Source organism: Palaemon carinicauda, chromosome 18 (genome assembly GCF_036898095.1).
Source record: "Palaemon carinicauda isolate YSFRI2023 chromosome 18, ASM3689809v2, whole genome shotgun sequence".
NCBI lineage: Eukaryota > Metazoa > Arthropoda > Malacostraca > Decapoda > Palaemonidae > Palaemon > Palaemon carinicauda.
Genome location: NC_090742.1, coordinates 25698308 through 25718889, shown reverse-complemented (window position 1 = coordinate 25718889; position 20582 = coordinate 25698308). Strand labels below are relative to the sequence as shown.

Here is a 20582-nt window from a genome sequence, read left to right as displayed (position 1 = left end):
ATGAGAGCCTCCAAGTGCCTTGTGTTCTTAAGAGCAGTCTTCGTGTCTTTAGGCTCCCTACGGGATGCAAATACTCTTCCAAAAGAGAAGGTCTTGAGGGTGTCTGCCGTTCCCTAGGGGCCTGAACCTCTCTTGCTCGAGGTTCCTCGTCCTCCAGTGGTCTGTCTAGAAATGGGTCGTAGTTAAGGGGGAACTTTTTGATCGGAAACGGTCAAAAGGAAAGCATGTGGAACATCTTACAAGGAGAACCTAAGTCCCTGCTCACTCGAGAGTGAAGGTCTGTGTGAAGAAGAGTATGTTTCAGCATCCTTCTCTTCTGTCTCACCATCACGACAGGCGGTAATTCTAGGCGGTTGAAATCCTGTCCAATCCTCTGTGCACTTCTTTCACCTCCCCTCGATCTACCGATAGGAGAGAGGGGCATCAATAGTTCTGGGTACCTAGTGGAAGCAGGTCTCTTCCTGGGGTCAGTCAGAAAGACAGAGGAAGAGGAGAAGAAAACCGACTTCTCCAACGGAAGCCTAGGAGTAGAGGCTAAAGCAGGACTCTGTCCGAGTAGAATTTGCACCGGCTGGGACGTGACTACCATCACTAGTTTCATGGCCTTAATTATTATTATTATTATCACTAGCCATGCTACAACCCTAGTTGGAAAAGCAAGATGCTATAAGCCCAAGGGCCCCAACAGGGAAAAATAGCCCTGAGAGGAAAGGAAACAAGGAAATAAATAAATGATGCAAACGAATTAACAATAAATCATTCGAAAAACAGCAACAACGTCAAAACAGACTTGTCATATACCGGTATAAACTATTAACGTCAAAAACAGATATGTCATATATAAATTATAAAAAGACTCATGTCAGCCTGGTCAACATAAAAACATTTGCTCCAACTTTGAACTTTTGAATATCTACTGATTCAACTACCCGATTAGGAAGATCATTCCACAACTTGGTAACAGTTAGAATAAAACTTCTAGAATACTGTGTAGTATTGAGCCTCATGATGGAGAAGGCCTGTCTATTAGAATGAACTGCCTGCCTAGTATTACGAACAGGATAGAATTGTCCAGGGAGATCTGAATGTAAAGGATGGTCAGAGTTATGAAAAATCTTATGCAACATGCATAATGAACTAATTGAATGACGGTGCTAAAGATTAATATCTAGATCAGGAATAAGAAATTTAATAGACCGTAAGTTTCTGTCCAAAAGGTTGTCAAACCAAGACGGCTGTTTACTGACAGACGACAGGTCCGGAGTGTCCTTTGTGAGGTCTAGAGGTTGAGAGCGCTTCATTGCAGGGTGTTACAAAGGAGCCTGAAACTGAGGGGAAGATGGAATAGGAACAGGCATCTACAGATCCTCCTTCGAGACACTCCTATGGCTATCTGGGGAGATAGACACGTCAGCGTACTTATTTATTTGGAGGTTCTTTGCAGCCTTCTGGAAACAGAACGGGACTTCTGTTTGCTGCTACCGAAGTCGAGGCCTCTTTAGGAACCTCCTTGCTCATGAAAGCTTGTGAGAAGTTTGCGGGAGTGCGTGAAACGCATGTGGAAATATCCAAATCACGTGCAGGAGTGCACGATTCATAAGCAAGGGATGGAGAACAAGGAGGATAAGGCTGGGAAGACCTTGAAAACCTTTAATGAGCTGGAGATTGATGATCCTGTGCTGGAGATCTGCGAGCAGGTGACCGTAGAGCAGGCAAGCGACGCGATGGCAAGCGACACAGGGAGCACCGTGATGAAGATCGTCTCGTAGGCGGGCAACGTGATAACGAGTGACGCGCTGGTGAGCAACGCTTTTGCGAGCGACGTGCTGGTGAGCGTCACGTAGGAGATCGTCGGTTAGGAGAGTGACACACTAAAGAGCGTCGCGATGGTCAGCAACGTGTTGGGGAGCATTGGTAGGAGACCCGCGAGCTGGTGATCGATGCTTTGGAGATGCTCCCCACACTCTAGTGTTGGGGTGTCTGAATGTGCGTGGATGTAGTACGATAGAGTAAAAGATGTGAGATTGGAAGTATGTTTAGGAATAGAAGGATGGATATATTGGCTTTGTGAGAGACAAAGATAAAAGGGAAGGGTGAAGTGATGTTTGGTGAAGTGATGTTTGGTGAAGTGACAGGTAAGAGATTCTGGGATTGAAAGGGGAAGAGCAAGAGAAGGTGTGGCTTTATTGCTGAGTGAATGGATGACACTTGAAGTAGTGGAATGGAAGGAGATTTCATTTTTTTTTTTTTTGAAATGGTGTGTTGGGCAAGTTTAAGAGAAGGACCATGGTGGTTTATCAGGAGGTTGTCTTTTCCTTATCGGATTCTGTTTCTTCTCAAAACCATCCTTACTGTCCTCCCTTCAGTTGAAGTGGCTATCCTGGAGGGTATTTAGTCTTGCATGGTGTATCGGCTCCTCCATGTTGACCAGTTTTTCCGACATTTTACTATAGTCTATGGGTTTAATCAGTCACTTTATTTATAATTCTGTACATACTGTTTTTGTTATAATCCTTGTTAATCTAGTTTTCAAGTATGCTGTCTCTTTTTTATTACTATTAATTCTTATGCTGTCTGGACACATTGAGCGAAATCCGGTAGATAGGTTCCAGACCCGGCCGCGATAGGTGAAAATCCGCGAAGTAGTGACACCATATTTACCTATTTATTTAACATGTATATTTTTGCATCGATTATATTGATTATTCAGTACAGTATGTTGATTTTGTTATTACCAATGTTTTACTTAATTTTTCTTAGGACTTCCAAATGAAATGTTTTTCTTTATGACGCCACCTGAAACAACGGCGTCATAAAGTACGCTCAGTAAACAACCACGCTCAGAACAAAGAAGGCATTTAACGCGCATGATGAAAGTGATAAATAATGATATTTACAGTAAAAGCTTTTAGAAAATATGTTATTACAAATATCATTTACCGTATCTATATAAAATCATACAGTACATACTGTACGTAGAAAAGCAGGAAAACAATTTACGAGAGAGAGAGAGAGAGAGAGAGAGAGAGAGAGAGAGAGAGAGAGAGAGAGAGAGAGAGAGAGAGAGAGAGAGAGAGAGAGAGAGAGAGAGAGAGATTGTTTTACGTACGTAAATATAAATTTTAAACAAAAAAAAAATATGATAGGTTACAACATGTATACTCTTCAGACTTTTAAAACCATCCCTTTAACTTAATGCATACAGTACTAAACTAAAACAGGCACAAATATTAAAATGTTAGAATATTAAAGTAAAAAATAAAGATTGTTACTGTACTCACCACGAAAGAAGTTCAAGAAAAACTTGAATGATGATGGCGATGAATTTGCTGCACAGTAGAAATGATGATGATGAAGCTGATGATGTCTTCTACTGTGCAGCCAATAATAGTATTTTACGTCTCTTCAGACGGAGGTGTCTTTTCCTGGGACACCTCTTCAACTTCAATTTCTTCCGAAGGCGTACTAGCAGGAGGAACTGGCTCTTTTTTGCGAGGCTGGAAGAACATTGTGATCGGAAGTTGCTGCCGCTGCTTCTTTTTTCACTTTAAGAGCATCCTGTAGGGAGTCATGATGTCATCGACCTTGTTGGAGAATTGCATAGACCGAACCATATCCTCGTCCCACTCTTGCAACATTTCTTTCAACTCCTTCGCATGGTAGCAGGCCTTGGCAAGCCGTTCTAATGTTAAGCCCGTTTCTTCAACATTTTCTTGGGTCTCTTCCTGCGTTTCACTCTCTTCTTCACTTGCCGATTTCGTCAGGTCTTCTAGGTCTGCGTCAGTTAGCGGCTGGGAATGGCAGTCCAACAACTCGTCGACGTCTTCAGTCGTCATGTCGCCAAACCCGTCACCTCCAATTATGGCAGCCAACTGCACAGATTTCCGTATTGCAGAGTGTTTAATCTCAGCAGGTGTAAATCCCTCGTCGTCGTAAACAATCTGGGGCCACAACTTCTTCCAGCTCGCATTCACAGTTGCAGGTTTCATCTCTTGCAGTGCCTTCTGAATATTCTTCAGGCACGTGGCTATGGTGTACTGCCACCAGTATGCCTTCAAGTTAAAATCTTCATCCTCATCATCTTGGGCAGCATCCACACACGCAACGAGGTTCGCAAAGGTATTCTTCGTGTAGAGGGCCTTGAACGCCCTGATAACCCCCTGGTCCATCGGTTGAATTAATGACGTGGTGTTGGGTGGCAGGAACTCAACCTAAATGCCCTCATGCGACAGATCAGTTGCGTGTCCACCAGCGTTATCCATAAGGAGAAGGATCTTGAATGGCAAGCCCTTCTCTACGAGATATTTGCTGACTTGCGGGATGAAACACTGGTGGAACCAGTTGGAGGTCAGCATCTTCGTAATCCATGCTTTTGGATTATGCATCCAGTACACGGGAAGGAGATTCTTGTTTTTATTTTTCAAAGCGCGAGGATTTTTCGACTTATAAATAAGCCCCGGCTTTAGAAAAAATCCTGCAGCATTGCCACACATCACGAGGGTAACGCGATCCTTGAATGCTTTAAAGCCAGAGGCTTTGGTTTCTTCTTTGAACAGGAAAGTTCGCGACGGCATTCTCTTCCAAAACAAGCCGGTCTCATCCATATTAAAGACTTGTTCCGGCTTGTATCCACCTTCGGCGATAATATTCTTGAACGTCTGGTTCACGTAAGTTTCAGCAGCAGCAGTGTCAGCGGAAGCAGCCTTGCCATGCAGGGAAACGCTTTTCAGGGCGAAGCGTTTCTGAAACTTCGCGAACCATCTTTTGCTGGCGGAAAAACGTTGTTTCTGATGCTGGGAATCAGTGGATGTCCCTGGTTGAGGTTCATCTACATCATCATCTTCTTCAGCATGGTCGCCATCGTCGTCTTGAGGTTCCTTTGCCGCAAAATTCTCATACAAGCTCAAAGCCTTTGTTCGGATGGTGTTCGTATCCAAGGCTATGTTCTTCTTCCGGCAGTCGGCAATCCACACAGCTAAAGCACCTTCCATGCGTACGATCGTATTACGCGTGGTAACTACTCGCTTCGCTGATCTGCTAAAGGTGATTGCAGCCGTCTTTCTAAAGTTCGCCTCGTCCTTCTTGATATAGCGAACGGTGGATTCATTGATTCCAAAATGGCGGGCTGCGGACGTAAAACTTCTACCGTCTTTTAACATATCGAGAGGCGTCACCTTCTCAGCAATTGTCATCATCCTTCGGTGGCGTTTAGGCTCACTACCAGCCTTAGTAGAAGCAGAACGCTTGGGAGCCATTGTACAGTAGGGTTTAACAGAAAGTTCAACAAAAAGTTCAACTTAAAACAGTCACGCACAGCACAGATTAAAGTTCACAATAACTTAGCAACATCTACACAGCGATACGGCGGGAGACAAAGTGACCGCGGAAAGATGTTGCGGGTTGGAGAAGGGGTCAAAACACCAATCACACGCTAGATTACAAAACTTGGGTTCTGATTCGTCATCTATCAGCGCTTGAACCAATCACAACCCATCTTATATGCTACGTAGGTTACCAATTCAAAGTACAAGATACCCTGTTCACAGTATACTGTACAGTAATAATAATAATAATAATAAATAATGATACTGTACTATAATAATAATAATAATAATAATAATAATAATAATAATAATAATGATAATAATAATAATAACAATAATAATTTTAATAACAACAATAATAATAATAATAATAACAATAATAATAGCTTTACGTACGCTATTTTACGCTTTTGTTGTAGGATGTGTGTGTCTCTCTCTCTCTCTCTCTCTCTCTCTCTCTCTCTCTCTCTCTCTCTCGTACGCTTATTCGAAATGTGATTTTTGCAACAAAGAATATTATTGGATGCAGTACTACGTACGTATACATACAAAAGATTCATGGAAAAGAAGCACATCCATTACATTTGTAGTACAGTAGTAGCCAACAGCAGCCTTACACCATTCTAATATGGTATGACTGCATCTGATTTGCGTTTCATGTTCGATTTAATTTTACTACGTAATGTATACAGTACTGAATTATCGTATGATCACATTCTCTTTTCGTGTTTTATTTCTTTCTGTGCTTAATTATATGTCATATGTAATGCAATGAACAATCAGTAAGAGCAGATATTACTAATTACAGTATTAATGGAATTACAGGTAACGAAATATCGTATTTGGGGTCTTCAGATATCGCGGTATTTTCAAAATTTCCGGAAAATCCGCGATATGTATATATATATGGGTTATGAAAAAAATCCGCGAAGTGGTGAATCCGCGATGGTCGAACCGCGAAGTAGCGAGGGTTCACTGTATATACACATGACATGTGGTTTGGCCTAGAAAACAAGCTTGTTGCATAGGCAGAGGATGCTACTCTCTTTGCATCAATTCCATCCTCTGAATGTAGATCTGGGGTTGCTGAATCCCTTGATAGAGATCTAGCTAAAATTAGTGCATGGTGCAAATTATGGGGTTTGAATTTGAATCCTTACAAAACTCAAAGTATGATTGTAAGTAGGTCAAGGACAACATCCGGTTCTCAGTATTGATAATGTTTCTTTAACTCTTTTAAAATTTTAGGTGTGATTCTCAACAGCAAATTTACTTTTGAGAAACACATTAGGTCTGTGTCTTCTCCAATTGCACAAAAAATTGGCTTATTGAGAAAGTCTTACAAGATTTTCGGTGATCAATCTATTCTGAAGAAGTGTTTTAATTCTTTCATTCTACCTTGTTTTGAGTGTTGTTCTCCTGTCTGGTCTTTAGCTGCAAATTCTCATCTTAATTTGTTGGACAGAAACTTACGGTCTATTAAATTTCTTATTCCTGATCTAAATACTATATTAATCTATGGCACCGTCGTTCAATTAGTTCATTGTGCATGTTGCAAAAGATTTCTCATAACTCTGACCATCCTTTACATTCAGATCTTCCTGGACAATTCCATCCTGTTCATAATACTAGGCAGGCAGTTGATTCTAATAGCCAGACCTTTTCCAGAAGTTTTATTCCAGCTGTGACCAAGTTGTGAAATGATCTTCCTAATCGGATGGTTGAATCAGCAGAACTTCAAAAGTTCAAAGTTGCAGCAAATGATTTTATGTTGAACAGGCTGACAAAGTCTTTTTATGGTTTATATGACATATCTGTTTTGACATTGTTACTGTTTTTAAAATGATTTATTGTTAATTTGTTCTCTTCATTTAATTATTTCCTTATTTCCTTCTCTCACTGGGCTATTTCCATCTAGGGTTGTAGCTTGACTAGTAATAATAATAATAATATGGGTAAGGGTTAGGTTGGGTAGGGAATATTGGGCTTTTGTTAGTGCATATGAGCTAAGCTGTGAGAAAAGTGAAGAAGAGCGGAATGAGTTCTGGAATGAATTAACTAGGTGTGTAGAAGGACGGGGTAGAAGGAATTATGTAATTGTCATGGGTGACTTGAATGCTAGAGTGGGCGCTGGAGAGGTAGAAAGCATCATTGGGAAGTATGGCATACCAGGTGAAAATGAGAGTGGTGAGAGACTGGTAGATGCGTGTGTTGAGCAAGATATGGAGATAAGTTCTAGATTTTTCAAAAATAAAAATAAAAACAAACATACATGGGTAAGAGTGGCAAATTGAAGAGTGGTAGAAAGGTCATTAATGGATTGTGTGTTGATAACTAAAAGAATGTTTGGTAGATTGAAAGATGTGCAAGTGTTTAGGGGTATGGCTAACGCTATGTCTGATCATTCCTTGGTGAAGGAAAATTAGTTGTAGCAAAAGAGTGGGGGTATATAGTGGGGGGATGTAAAAGGGAGCTAGTGAGGGTTGAAGAGTTAATAAAACCAGAGGAAAAAAGTGAATATCAAGAAAGGTTGAAAATGGCATATGACAGAGTGAAAGTAAGAGAAATTTGTAATTTAGAGGAATGGAAGTTAGGAAAATGACAAATTCGGAGATAATTTGTATTTTTCCTTACCATACAAACCTTAGCTATTTACATGGGGTATTACTTTCGGCGTAGCTGAAGTGACGAGCCATTAGATTTTTAACGAGGGTTAACTACCCTCTCGCTAGCTAGCGAGGGGGGTAGAAGGGGGGTAGCTAGCTACCCCTCCCCCCTCACACACCGGTGAACTGATTCACTTCGCTTAAGAGGTAGAACTTGCCTTGGGGGACAGGGCTGGCGGGCAAATATGTGTAAATAGCTAAGGTTTGTATGGTTAGGAAAAATACAAATTATCTCCGAATTTGTCATTTGTTCCGTAACCGAAATACAAACCACGCTATTTACATGGGGTGACTTACCCCTTATGAAGGGTGGAAAGTCCCAGCTTTACTGGCTTTGGCTTTGCCCGGGGGCTCAGAATCCGAGTGAGCAGCACTCGAGAAAAAGAGTCCCTGCACCTCGCAAGGTCCTTGCTCCGCAAGGAACGAGCGGCCTACATAAGCTCGGGTGTGGAGGGATGAAGTGTGACTTGTCCTAGGAAGTTGACCTGAAGTCCCTTAGATGGAATTCTAGGCTAGGACGTTCCCAATACCACCTCGTCAGGGTATGGGGGACGCGACAGTATTATCTTAATACTAGGGACACAAGGAAGCATGGTTTACCTGCAGAGGTTTGAGGTCAGCTATGCAGAGAACCCAGGATGCTGCTTTCCCCAAGAGAGGGGAGGATGAAGAAAGAAATAAGGGCCAGATATACTTCTTTCATTCATGCAGTCTAAAACCGGGTAACAATGCCCTCAACCTTCTGCTACCTGTCCATTAAGGAGCCTGAGGTTAGACCAGCTGTTGTGTACCCACCACAGGGCCAATAGAAAACGTATCGAAGCTCCTGTGGGTCACGTCCTGCAGGTAGTGGGCTGTAAAGGTTGTTTGACGCTTCCAGACTCCAGCTTGTAGCACCTGCGTCACAGAGTAGTTCCTCTTGAAGTCCAGGGACGCTGCGATGCCTCTGACGTCGTGTGCTCTAAGGCGACGTGATGGAGGGGGGTCTGGATTCAGGGTGTGATGGATGACCCTTCGAATCCAGGCTGAAAAGGTATTCTTAGTGACCCTCCTCTCCGTCCTTCCTGTGCTCCCAAACAGGGCTTGCACGTGAGGACGAACTGCAGCTGTTCTTTAAGATAACACCTCCGACTCCTTACTGGGCATAGTAGGAGATGGTCTGGGTCATCTGTTACAGAACGGAGACTCTAAATCTTGAAGGAGTCGAACAGAGGGTCCAGGCTCCAAGATTTTGATTCTGGTAACCAACTCAGGGACAAACCTGAACGTTACCTCCCCCTCCCCTCTTAAATGGGAGGCGTCGTACGAGAGACCATGAAGTTCGCTGGCACGCTTGGCCGAGGCCAGAGCGAGCAGGAATACCATCTTCCAAGTCAGGTGATGATCAGAAGCCTGGCGTGATGGTTCGCAAGGAGGTCTCTTGAGAGCCCTAAGAACCCAAACCATGTTCCACAGAGGAGGTCTCACTTCCGACTGGGGGCAGGTAAGTTCGTAGCTTCATAAGAGCGAAGAAAGATTCAGCGAGGAGGAAATGTCTATTCATTTCAGCCTGCAGGACCAGGCTTAAGGCTGAGCGATAGGCTTTCACCGCTGAGAGCGAAAGGCGCATTTCCTCCCGCAGGTATACAATAATTCCGCTATTGCTGGAATAGTGGCATCAAGGGGAGAGATACCTCTCCCACGACACCAATCCACAGAAGACTCTCCACTTTGCCTGGTAGACCCCTGCAGATGACTTTCGCAGGTGTCGAGACATCCGCTCCGCAACTTGTTGCAGAATGCCTCTTTCTGTGAGGGGATGCTGGATAGTCTTCAGGCGTGACGCCAAAGCGATGCTACGGCTTTGTGGTAGATGTTCAGTGTGGTTGCTTGAGTAGCTCGTGTCGTGGGGGAAGCTCTCTCGGGAGTTCCGTCAGTGGATGCAGAAGGTCCGGGAACCAGTCTGCATGATGCCATAGCGGAGCTATCAGAATCATCGACAGGTTGACCGATAGTCTGGTCTTGTTGAGCACCCTTCTCACCAGACAGAACGGTGGGAAGGCGTAGACGTCGATGTTGTCCCACCGTTGCAAGAAGGCAACTTACCAGAGTGCCTTGGGGTCCGGGACTGGGGAGTAGTTCAGCAGGAGCTTGAAGTTCAAGGCTGTCGCGAACAGGTCCACAAAGTCAAGACTTTGTTGGCTACTAGAGGGTCCAAAGACTACTCGGTACTAACATCTGCGAGGCTCTGCTCAGACTGTCGGAGAGCACATTCCTTTGCCCGGAATGAAGCGAGCCGATAGTGGTATTGAGTGGAATCGGTTCATCTCAGTATCTCTACAGCAAGATGGGAAAGCTGTTATGAAAAGGTACCTCTCTGCTTGTTGAAATAAGCCACTACCGCGGTGTTGTCGCTCACGGAGTGACCCGCCAGGGATTGTTGGAACTGTTGAAGGGCCAGATATACGGCCTTCATTCCAAGCAGATTGATGTGGAGGTACCTTCTGCTTCTGACCATAGGCCTGAGATCCTTTGGTTCAGAACGTGGGTCCCCCCCCCTTCTTTTGACGCGTCCGAGAACAGCATCAAATGCGTGGGAAGGACGAGAAGATCCACTCCCTTTCAAAGGTTCCCGTAGGTCAACCACCACTGAAGGTCCATTTGTTCCGCAGGTCCCATAGGGACCAGAGTGTCCGGGGAATCGTTGCCTTGGTTCCACTGGGACATGAGCCGCCATTGCAGGGATCTCATCCTGAGGCGGCCGTTTGGAACTAGACGGGTCAGGGAGGAAAGGTGACCTAGGAGACGTAACCAAGATTGGGCTGGAAGTTCTCCTCGTCTGAAGAAAGGTTCTGCGACTCTCCTCAGTCTTGCTATCCTGTCGTCTGATGGGAAGGCTTTGGGAGATTGGTGTCTAATACCCCAGTTGTTGAGATGGAAGCAGAGAAGACTTTTCGAGATTTGCCATGATCCCTAGATCTTGGCAAAGTCCCAGAGGCTTGTCTCGGTGTCGAAGAAGGGTCGATTCCGAGACTGCCGGGGTTAGCCAGTCATCCAGGGAAGACCTTGTTGTCTAGGCTGAATCTCAAGTACTTCCTGGAAGACGGATGGAATGGGATTTGGAAGAACCTGTCCTTCAGAACCAGTGTGCACCTAAAGTCTTGTGGTCTCACTACAAGTCTGATCAACTCTGCTGTTCCATGCTGAACGAAGTTTGTTCAACAAACTTGTTCTGAGTTGAAGACGGGTCTCCAGCCTTCAGATGCCTTCTTTACAAGAAAGAGTCGACTGAAGAAGCCGGGGGGAGCCGTCGACGACCTTATGGAGAGCATCTTTCTAGAGCATGGTCTCGGATTCTGCCCGAAGGGCTAGCCCCTTTGCCGATCCCATGACATAGGAGCTCAGCGACACTGGATTCGCTGTCAGGGGAGGTAGAGATGTTATGAACGGGATGCGATATCCTTGGCTGATCACGGAGATCGTGCAGGAATCAACCCCGAGTTGCTGCCACCTGAACGCGCAACTTTAGGCATCCCCCCACTGGGGGGCAGGGGGGTTGCCAAGCCTAGCGTTTGCGACCTCGGCCGCTCCCTCTAGGATTATTGTCTCCCCAGGAGGACTTCCCGTCCTTCTTGTCCCTGACAGGAGGGGGCTGCTGTTTAGACACCTTTGTCTTTGCCGCCGGAGCCGGTTCCGATGTCCTAGGCTGACGAGGCCGTTGTTGTTGAGGCGCTGGAGGCTTGTAGGATCTGGATGTAAGTGCCTTTGGAGGGGCGAATCGTAATTCGATTTCCTCTACCTCTCAGCTGTCCGTCCCACGTCCTTGGGCTCAAACAAGCACTTTCCAAGGATGGAAGAGTGTCTGAGCTTGCCGACATCCACGGTTGGGACTTTCAAGAGGAACCTCTCGGTCACTGCATCTCAATGCTTCAACATCGAGTTTGCCCACAAGTTCGAAACTTGGTGAGCCGGAAATCGATGGTGCTCGTGCCCGAGAGGAGGAAAGTTTCCATGGTCTTCTTGGTGCTCTCCTTGGACAAGTCCTCGGATCGCAACAGGATGTCCAGAGATCCAAGCCAGACGACCAGCCACGAAGTGGCCTGCATGGCGCACTCTGCGGACTTCACCTGGCTCAAGATCTCCAATTGATTGATTGATTGATTGATATAAAGTTTTCTGGCATCCTGACTCAAGATCTCCGAAGCCGAGAATGTCACCTGCCGGGCGGAGAGTTTCTCGAGAGAAATTTCCCTGGTAAGCCCTTCCACGGGATGGTGGAGAGGGAGAGCTAAACCAGGCTCCCCCATAATCTCGAAGTACCTCCTCTGCTGATGGCTGACTGCCGCAGTGTCAGCGACTCCCGCTGGAGGGAAGGGGATTGGGTGATCCTGAGGAGTAGAGAAGATGGGGACTGCCTGAAAAGGAGAAGAATGTTGCCCCGACCTCTCTGAAGCTTCTTCCTGCTCCTGTACGTGCGCTGCTCTGCATTTATGGGATGGAGATCGTGACGACGATGATCTGGAAGTACGCGCTCCAGAAGACTCGCCAGGTTGCCCGTGTTGCGAAACCCGACGGGAATCGCGGACGAAATCGCGCTGGCGCTCGCGCAATGGTAAAATCGTTGGTTGGCGCACGGTTGAACATGGGTGCGCACGCGCGCAAGCTAGTGGGCGCGCGAGCGAGCGGTTGTAAGGGCGAGCGCTGGCAGCCGGGAGACCAATGGCACATAAGCGAGCGATGGCTCATTGGATGGCGATGGCGCGTTGGCGTGTAGCGACTGATCGCATACAGGAGAGTTAATGCGTGGGAGCGTAGGAGACCTACGGCGAACTGAAGCGTGGGCGCGTTGAAATACGCTTGCGCACAGGCGAAGACTCGCGCAGGCGCTTAGGAGATTGCTGGCGCGCAAGGAGAGCCCTGGGGTGCCTGTGAGCGCCCGTGCGCTTGCTTAGGCGACTCCTGGGCGGCACGCTGTGATGTGAAAGCGTGCTGGCGCGTTGGCGAGTGCGTAAGCGCTGGGACTGGAACTGAGCGTGGATGCACTTCGGTGCGAAACTCCAGAAGGGCGCTGAGAGTCCAGAGGAACCTGTGAGCGCCTGAGCGCTAGCGTAGAAACCTCTTGAACTGCGCACGACGAGGCAGGAACCGGGGAGATCGTTGGCGCGCAGTTGCGCGGCCAAAAGATATCAGCGAGGGTGTAGAACCAGATGGTGAGGTTGCGAGCAAGGGCGAATGCTCGTGGGCTGGCACAGGAGACTTCTCTTGGGCGCGCAGAGACTCGTTTAAGTCTGGAAGTGCGCACCGGAGATGGTGAGCTCTGAGGGAGTGCAGGAGATCTTTGGCGTGGAGACGAAGGAATAATGTCCTTGCTTGCGCCCAGATCCGGAGATCGTGGGCGCGTGAGCGAACGTTAGCGCGTTGCGCACATCAGGAAAGGGCGCGCAGATGTTCGCTGGCGAGCAGGCAAACGTGGGAGTTCAGGGAAGAAATACAGTGAACCCTCGCTACTTCGCGGTTCGACCATCGCGGATTCACCACTTCGCGGATTTTTTCCATAACCCATATATATACAGTAATATATATATATATATATATATATATATATATATATATATATATATATATATATATATATATATATATATATATATATATATATATATGTATGCATGTATTTATGTATATATGTAGGTATGTATATGTGTATACATATAAATATATATATATATATATATATATACACACACACACACACACACATATATATATATATATATATATATATATATATATATATATATATATATATATATATATATATATATATATATATATATATATATATATATATATATAATGTATATCTATATATATATATATATATATATATATATATATATATATATATATATATATATATATGTATATCTATATACCTAAAGTAGGAAGATGTGAAGTAGTTCTAAGGGAAAAGTATGGGAAATATGTCTGGGTAATAAGCAAAGCTCTACCTCCAGTTTGTTTCTACATTATGATCAGAGATAAATGTAAACAAAACATTGGTTGCCATTTTTTATCGTGGTTTTTAGCATGTTTAGGAAATGCATGATATAAAATCACCTTTAATATTTGTGCCTGTTTTAGTTTAGGGTACTGTAGTACATGCATTAAGTGTTCTGTACATTAAAGGGTAGTTTGTTAACAGTACTACGTACAAGGGAAGGTTTTAAAAGTCTGAATATACATGTTGAATAAATAGGTAAATATGTGTCACTACTTCGCGGATTTTCACCTATCGCGGCCGCGACTGGAACCTATCTACCCCGATAAACGAGGGTTCACTGTAATCTCCTTGCCTGCGCCCAGATCCGGAGATCATGGGCGCGAGGGCGAATGTTGGCGCGCATTGCGCACATCAGAAAGGGCGCGCTAACGATCAGGAGATCTACGGCGAGACTCAGCTAATGTATAGGAGATCGCTGGAGTGTTGATTCAGCAGAAGTCTGGTCCACAGCATGAGAGCATTTGCGAACTACTGAGCGCGAGTGCGCAGGAGAACGAGGTTGCACAGGTAAAAACCTGGCACTAAAGGGACTTAATCACATTGTGAGATAAGCCCTTTGCCCCGAAGGGACTGGTGCCCGTTGGAAAACGGGGTGGAGTGGCGCCCACTGCGCATCTGCGTCCAGGAACGGAGATGGAAGACAAGAAGGTCTGGCAGGTGTCGGAGATCGCGAACGATCTGCCGAAAGGACTGGCGAAGCAGCTGCAACGGTCTGTTCTCTTCGAGGAGGATCCTCTGCGGGGCTGAAGATGAAGACGACACGGACAGGAGCACCATCATCAGTCCTCCAAAGAGGAGTCTCTGTTAGTGAACTCCCCCGAGGGGGAGAGGCACTCACAGGAGAGACCGTTGGACTCAGCTGCCCCCTCGAAGGATGTTCAGAGGAGGGAACTGAGCCCTCAGCAACATCAGCAACAGCAGGAGGGGGAGTCCTCCGAAGAGGAGTCTCTATGAGTGTCCTCTCTTGCGAACGAGAGAGGTGAAACAAGAACTGATGAAGGCTCTCCTTAGGGCCGTTGGATCAGGAAGCTGACCTAAAAAGAGCAACCCTCCGAAAAGGAGCTCCTGCAGCTGCTCAGCCCCTTGAGCGTAGCTGCAAGCGCGACCGCTCAGCACCAAGAGCATAGTCGCACGAATTCCAAGGTCCGGCATAGCAACCGCTCAGCCCCTAGAGCATGGTTACAAAAGCGGTCGCTCAGCACCAAGAGCATAACTGCCCGAGGACCAGGAAACCAACCAGGAATTAATAAGGAAAGAGAAGTTCCCCCCCCTCTTGAAGGGGAAAAACTCATACCTGGGATGGGAACCTCCCTCAGAAGGGAAGTTACCCACCCATGGAGGCGAGCCTCCTGAGCGCTCCAAATGTACTAAGGAGCTGACAGCTGTCACGGGAGAATTTCTAGGAGAAGGGAACACGCCCATGACGAAGTCCTAGAGAGGAGGCGGCAACAGCAGACTCCCCAGGCCCAAACAGGACAGCTCTGCTTCGTTGGTGCATTAGGCAAACGAAAAACTGGATAGCTAACTGTGAAAAATAAATAATTAGTTAACATTCATTCCCCCGGGAGAACTCCGAAGAGGAACCCCGAGGGAAAAGAACATAAGAATTACACACCAGGTATGCACCCTCCTCCCCCACTGACATTCACGGGAAGGGGGGGAAGGTGGAGAACTGTAATAAAAACAGAATTATAACAATTATAATTATGTAATTTATCTAAGAATGTTCACTAAAAGAAGAACGAAAGAACCCCGAAGGGAAGCATTCAACACAGAAGCTGAAAAGTTAACAAATACAATTAGATTTCATGAAAATAATGGAGACAAAATAAACGGAGAAGCAACTCAACCCGCAAAGGGAAGGGAACTACCATAAGGCGTAGTAGTAATAAAATGGTGAACGACCTCAAGAGAGAAAGAGACCGTAGTCAAACTAAACTCCCAAGTTCCCTACGCTGATAGTACAAGTTCCCCGTAGGGAAGGAGGAACAGCGGAGAAAACAGATTAATAAATAAAGTCCAGCGATGACGATTCCCCACGGCGCCCGAGAAACGGAAGCCGAAGGAAGGACTGAAGGACCAAGGGAGAGATCGCGACCCACGAAATGTCACCGTGGAGGCCTGGACTACATGGAGATGTTGTCGTACACCACACACACACACACACAGCACAAACACTGAAAAGGAAACTTACTGTATTTCTATACTCAAATATATACATAAACATAATGTTTATATATATATTAAGTATAAGAAAAGTAAGTAATTAAGTAAAGACAAAACATTAATGGCTGCCATGCGAGGACGGGAACAGACACGTCTGCCCACCGTCCGAGCCAAAAGCGAAGTGAATCAGTTCACCGGTGTATGAGGGGGGAGGAGTAGCTAGCTACCCCCCTCCTACCCCCCTCGCTAGCTAGCGAGAGGGTAGTTAACCCTCATTAAAAATCTAATGGCTCGTCATTTCAGCTACGCCGAAAGTAATACCCCATGTAAATAGCGGGGTTTGTATTTCGGTTAAAGAACAAAGAAAATTTTGTTAGGATTGCAAGTGATGTGTGTGGCAAGAAGTTTGTTGGAGGCAGCATGGTGGAATGAAGGAGTGAAGGTAAAAGTGGAAGAGACAAAGAGGGCATTTGAAGAATCGCTGCAGAATAATAGTGTAGAGAAGTATGAAAAGTAGAGAGAGAAAAATGTGGAAGTAAAGCGCAAGGTAACTGAGGAAAAGAGGGCGACTGACCTGAGGTGGGGTCAGGGATTGGGTCGTTCATATGAAGAGAATAAGAAGTTTTGGAAAGAAGTGAAGAGAGTAAGGAAGGCTGGTTTGAGAATTGAAGAGACGGTGAAAGATGGAAGTGGAAGGTTGTTAAAAGGAGAGGAGGCAAGGAAAAGGTGGGCGGAATATTTTGAAAGTTTACTAATGTTCAGGATAATAGGGAGGCAGATATAATTGCTTGCCACATGCACAGCAGTTGCTTAGCAACTAAGAATGATACAAAAAGATTTTCTTTTTGATTATCTGGTCATTGAGAAAAAGACTCAGAAGTTTGAATCTGCGTAGGAATAAACAAATTAAATACTGGTATAATATATAGTAGGTACTATCTTAAAATAACGAAAAAAGGTAATCTTTCCTGTATTCTGCATTCCATACATAGTATAAACAAATACTATAAATAAACTATAAAGAACAAGTACTATCAATTAACTACTGGATAAAGAATACTTACTTGATGTATGGTAATTCTGCAAGTGCAACTTGCAACTTTGCTTCTTTTGTACGGGCATGATGTCGAAAAATTCCTAAAACAACAGAATAACGATCCAATACCTTCAGACCAAAAGCTTCTTGTAAGGCTCTGGAAAGTGTACAATTAAGGAACATTAATAAAATAATAGAACATCAGCAGACAAAAAAAAAAAACTATTATTATCAATGAAAAAGCCTAAAACTGTTACCAGTAAATGGAAAAAAGTCAAGCATGCGAAAAGTAATGAAAAATATGGACAATACAAAGTACTTTTATATGTAATTTAATAAAAAGAAAAGTTTCCCATGAACACAAATACTTTTATAAGGGCCTTAATACCAAATAAGAGTTAAAACTAATTCATATGATAATCAAAAGAGAGAGAGAGAGAGAGAGAGAGAGAGAGAGAGAGAGAGAGAGAGAGAGAGAGAGAGAGAGAGAGAGAGAGAGAGAGAGAGAGAGAGAGAGAGTTTTCTTATATTGTGACTGAAGTGCAAATTTATATTTTCCCACATCTTATACATACATATACCAAGGCTCTTCCCCCAATTTTGGGGGGTAGCCAACATCAAACAGATGAAACAAAAAGAGGACGTCTCCTCTCTACGTTCCTCCCAGCCTGACAAGGGACTCAACTGAGTTCGGCTGGTACTGCTAGGGTGCCACAGCCCACCCTCCCACATTATCCACCACAGATGAAGATTCATAACACTGAATCCCCTACTGCTGCTACCTCCGTGATCATCCAAGGCACCGGAGGAAGCAGCAGGGCCTGCTGGAACTGCGTCATAATCGCTCGCCATTCATTCTTATTTCTAGCACGCTCTCTTGCCTCTCTAACATCTATCCTCCTATCACCCAGAGCTTTCTTCACTCCATCCCATCCACCTAAACCTTGGCCTTCCTCTTGTACTTCTCCCATCAACTCTTGCATTCATCACCTTCTTTAGCAGAGCCATTTTCCACCTCAACACATTCATATCCTCTAGCTGCTAACTCATTTCTTACACCCGTTCTCACCCTCACTACTTCGTTCCTAACCCTATCTACTCGAGATACATCAGCCATAATCCTTAGACACTTAATCTCAAACACATTCAATTTCTGTCTCTCCGTCACTTTCATTCCACACAACTCCGATCCATACATCACAGTTGGTACAATCACTTTCTCATACAGAACTCTCTTTACATTCATGCCCAACCATCTATTTTTTACTACTCCCTTAACTGCCCCAAACACTTTGCAACCTTCATTCACTCACTGATGTACATCTGCTTCCACTCCACCATTTGCTGCAACAACAGACCCCAAGTACTTAAACTGATCCACATCCTCAAGTAACTCTCCGTTCAACTATGACATTCGACCTCGCACCACCTTCCCTTCTCGTACATCTCATAACCTTACTCTTACCCACATTAACTCTCAACTTCCTTCTCTCACACACCCTTCCAAATTCTGTCACTAATCAACCAAGCTTCTCTTCCTAATCTGCAACCAGTACAGTATCATCCGCAAACAACTGATTTACCTCCCATTCATGCTCATTCTCGTCTACCAGTTTCAATCCTCGTCCAAGCACTCGAGCATTCACCTCTCTCACCACTCCATCCACATACAAGTTAAACAACCACGGTGACATCACACATCCCTGTCTCAGTCCCACTCTCACCTGAAACCAATCGCTCACTTCATTTCCTATCCTAACACGTGCTTTACTACCTTTGTAGAAACTTTTCACTACTTGCAAAAACCTTCCACCAACTCCATATAACCTCATCACATTCCACATTGCTTCCCTATCAACTCTATCAAACGCTTTCTTATAATACAAATCAAATATCACTTAAACATACTATATATTTGGATTTCCTTTAATAAATCTTACCATTAAAATTTCCATCCATAGGATTTATTACCCAATGGTTTACATATATTAGCTATAAAGATATCCTGTATATTTTCTTGTTTTTCATTATTGTTTTACTACTTATTATTAATGCTATACTGGATAATATCCTGATCATGTATAACAGCAGCAATATACAGTACAATAGGAGAGGTGAAAGGAAAGAGAAGGAGAGGAGAAAAAGAATGGCGCACTGTGTGGCAATCCTAATCGAGTTGATGCCGGCAAGGTTCACAAAGAATTGAAACCGTGATGACGAAATTTGCTTTGAAAGAGGCCTGACTGTATACACTCCATGCTAATCATGATAACCGGGTTAAAAATGAATTATGCCGGTATTTAAATAAAAAAAAATTCAAATTTGACTATAGTTATGAAAAAGGGAAGTTACTATGCTATGCAAGAAAAAATATTATGACAAGGAATAATAAAATTATTACCCAATCACAATAGGCCATCAAATTCATACCACTGAAAATGTGAAACAAAACAAACTAAACCCCTTCGGGTTGTCAAGAAAGGCAGGGAGTATAAGGCTAATTACACCATACAAATAGAGCAAAAAAAAAAACACACTATCGACACCAAACTTTTCCATAAATTTAACCATTATCATGTTAACATCAAAAATTTTTAATAACTTTTATTTTTCCTAACATACTCACCGAGAACTACTTTTCTTGGAGTCACTTGTGATCTCTCAATCTCGACCAAGGTTTTTCCCACCGTTATCCCCCCTACTCCGTTCTATATAGGTTTACCCCCGCCGCCAGAGAATGTGCCCTGAGGGCAGGATTAGGGCAGGTCACTGCATCTCTGGGTCAGCATCTCCATTAAGTTCCTTGGTCGTGAGCTGTACACAGCTCACTCTTCTCGCTCTCTCGATCCTTTGGCGCGTTTGTGTTCCACGTGTTTCCAGCGTGGGGACTTGTGTTTTTTGCGTAGTGCGTTATTCGCAAGTGTTACAGTGCGTTCCCCGTGTATATCCCAGTGTACTTATAACTCGCTAGTGTTGTGCCTTTCGTGTGCGAACGATGGAGCATGTGCGACGTTATGTTAACACTATTATTAAGAATATTGAATAGGATAACTAATCATAACAGGATTCTCGTTACATAAGCGTAAACGAAGATCCCTCACTTCACCAGAGACACAACTAGACAACCTGTTAATGGTTTTGTGACTGGAATAAAGATGGCAGCTGGGTGCAAGTTGATGTGCAGGTGGCGTTGTTTCCACCTGTAGTAACGGTTCTCAGTGATGACATGTCACTAACAGCCACATGATTTCTGTATTGAAGGTGCTATGTTAAGTCTAATAATGCCTGAAATTAACGGTCTCTTAAAAGGTAGTAGGTTGTCCAGGGCACCAACCACCTGTTGAGAT

At 44.5% G+C, this 20582-nt stretch overlaps 1 protein-coding gene across 1 annotated transcript in view; it reads right to left on the bottom strand.

Annotated features, from left to right (window-relative positions):
- Positions 1–20582, bottom strand: part of LOC137657724 (putative GTP-binding protein 6) — a 45338-nt gene that overhangs the window by 22069 nt on the left and 2687 nt on the right. The window contains exon 3 of the mRNA XM_068392169.1: positions 17264–17392. Coding sequence (XP_068248270.1) covers positions 17264–17392 — 129 coding nt within the window. The remainder of the gene's footprint in view (positions 1–17263; positions 17393–20582) is intronic.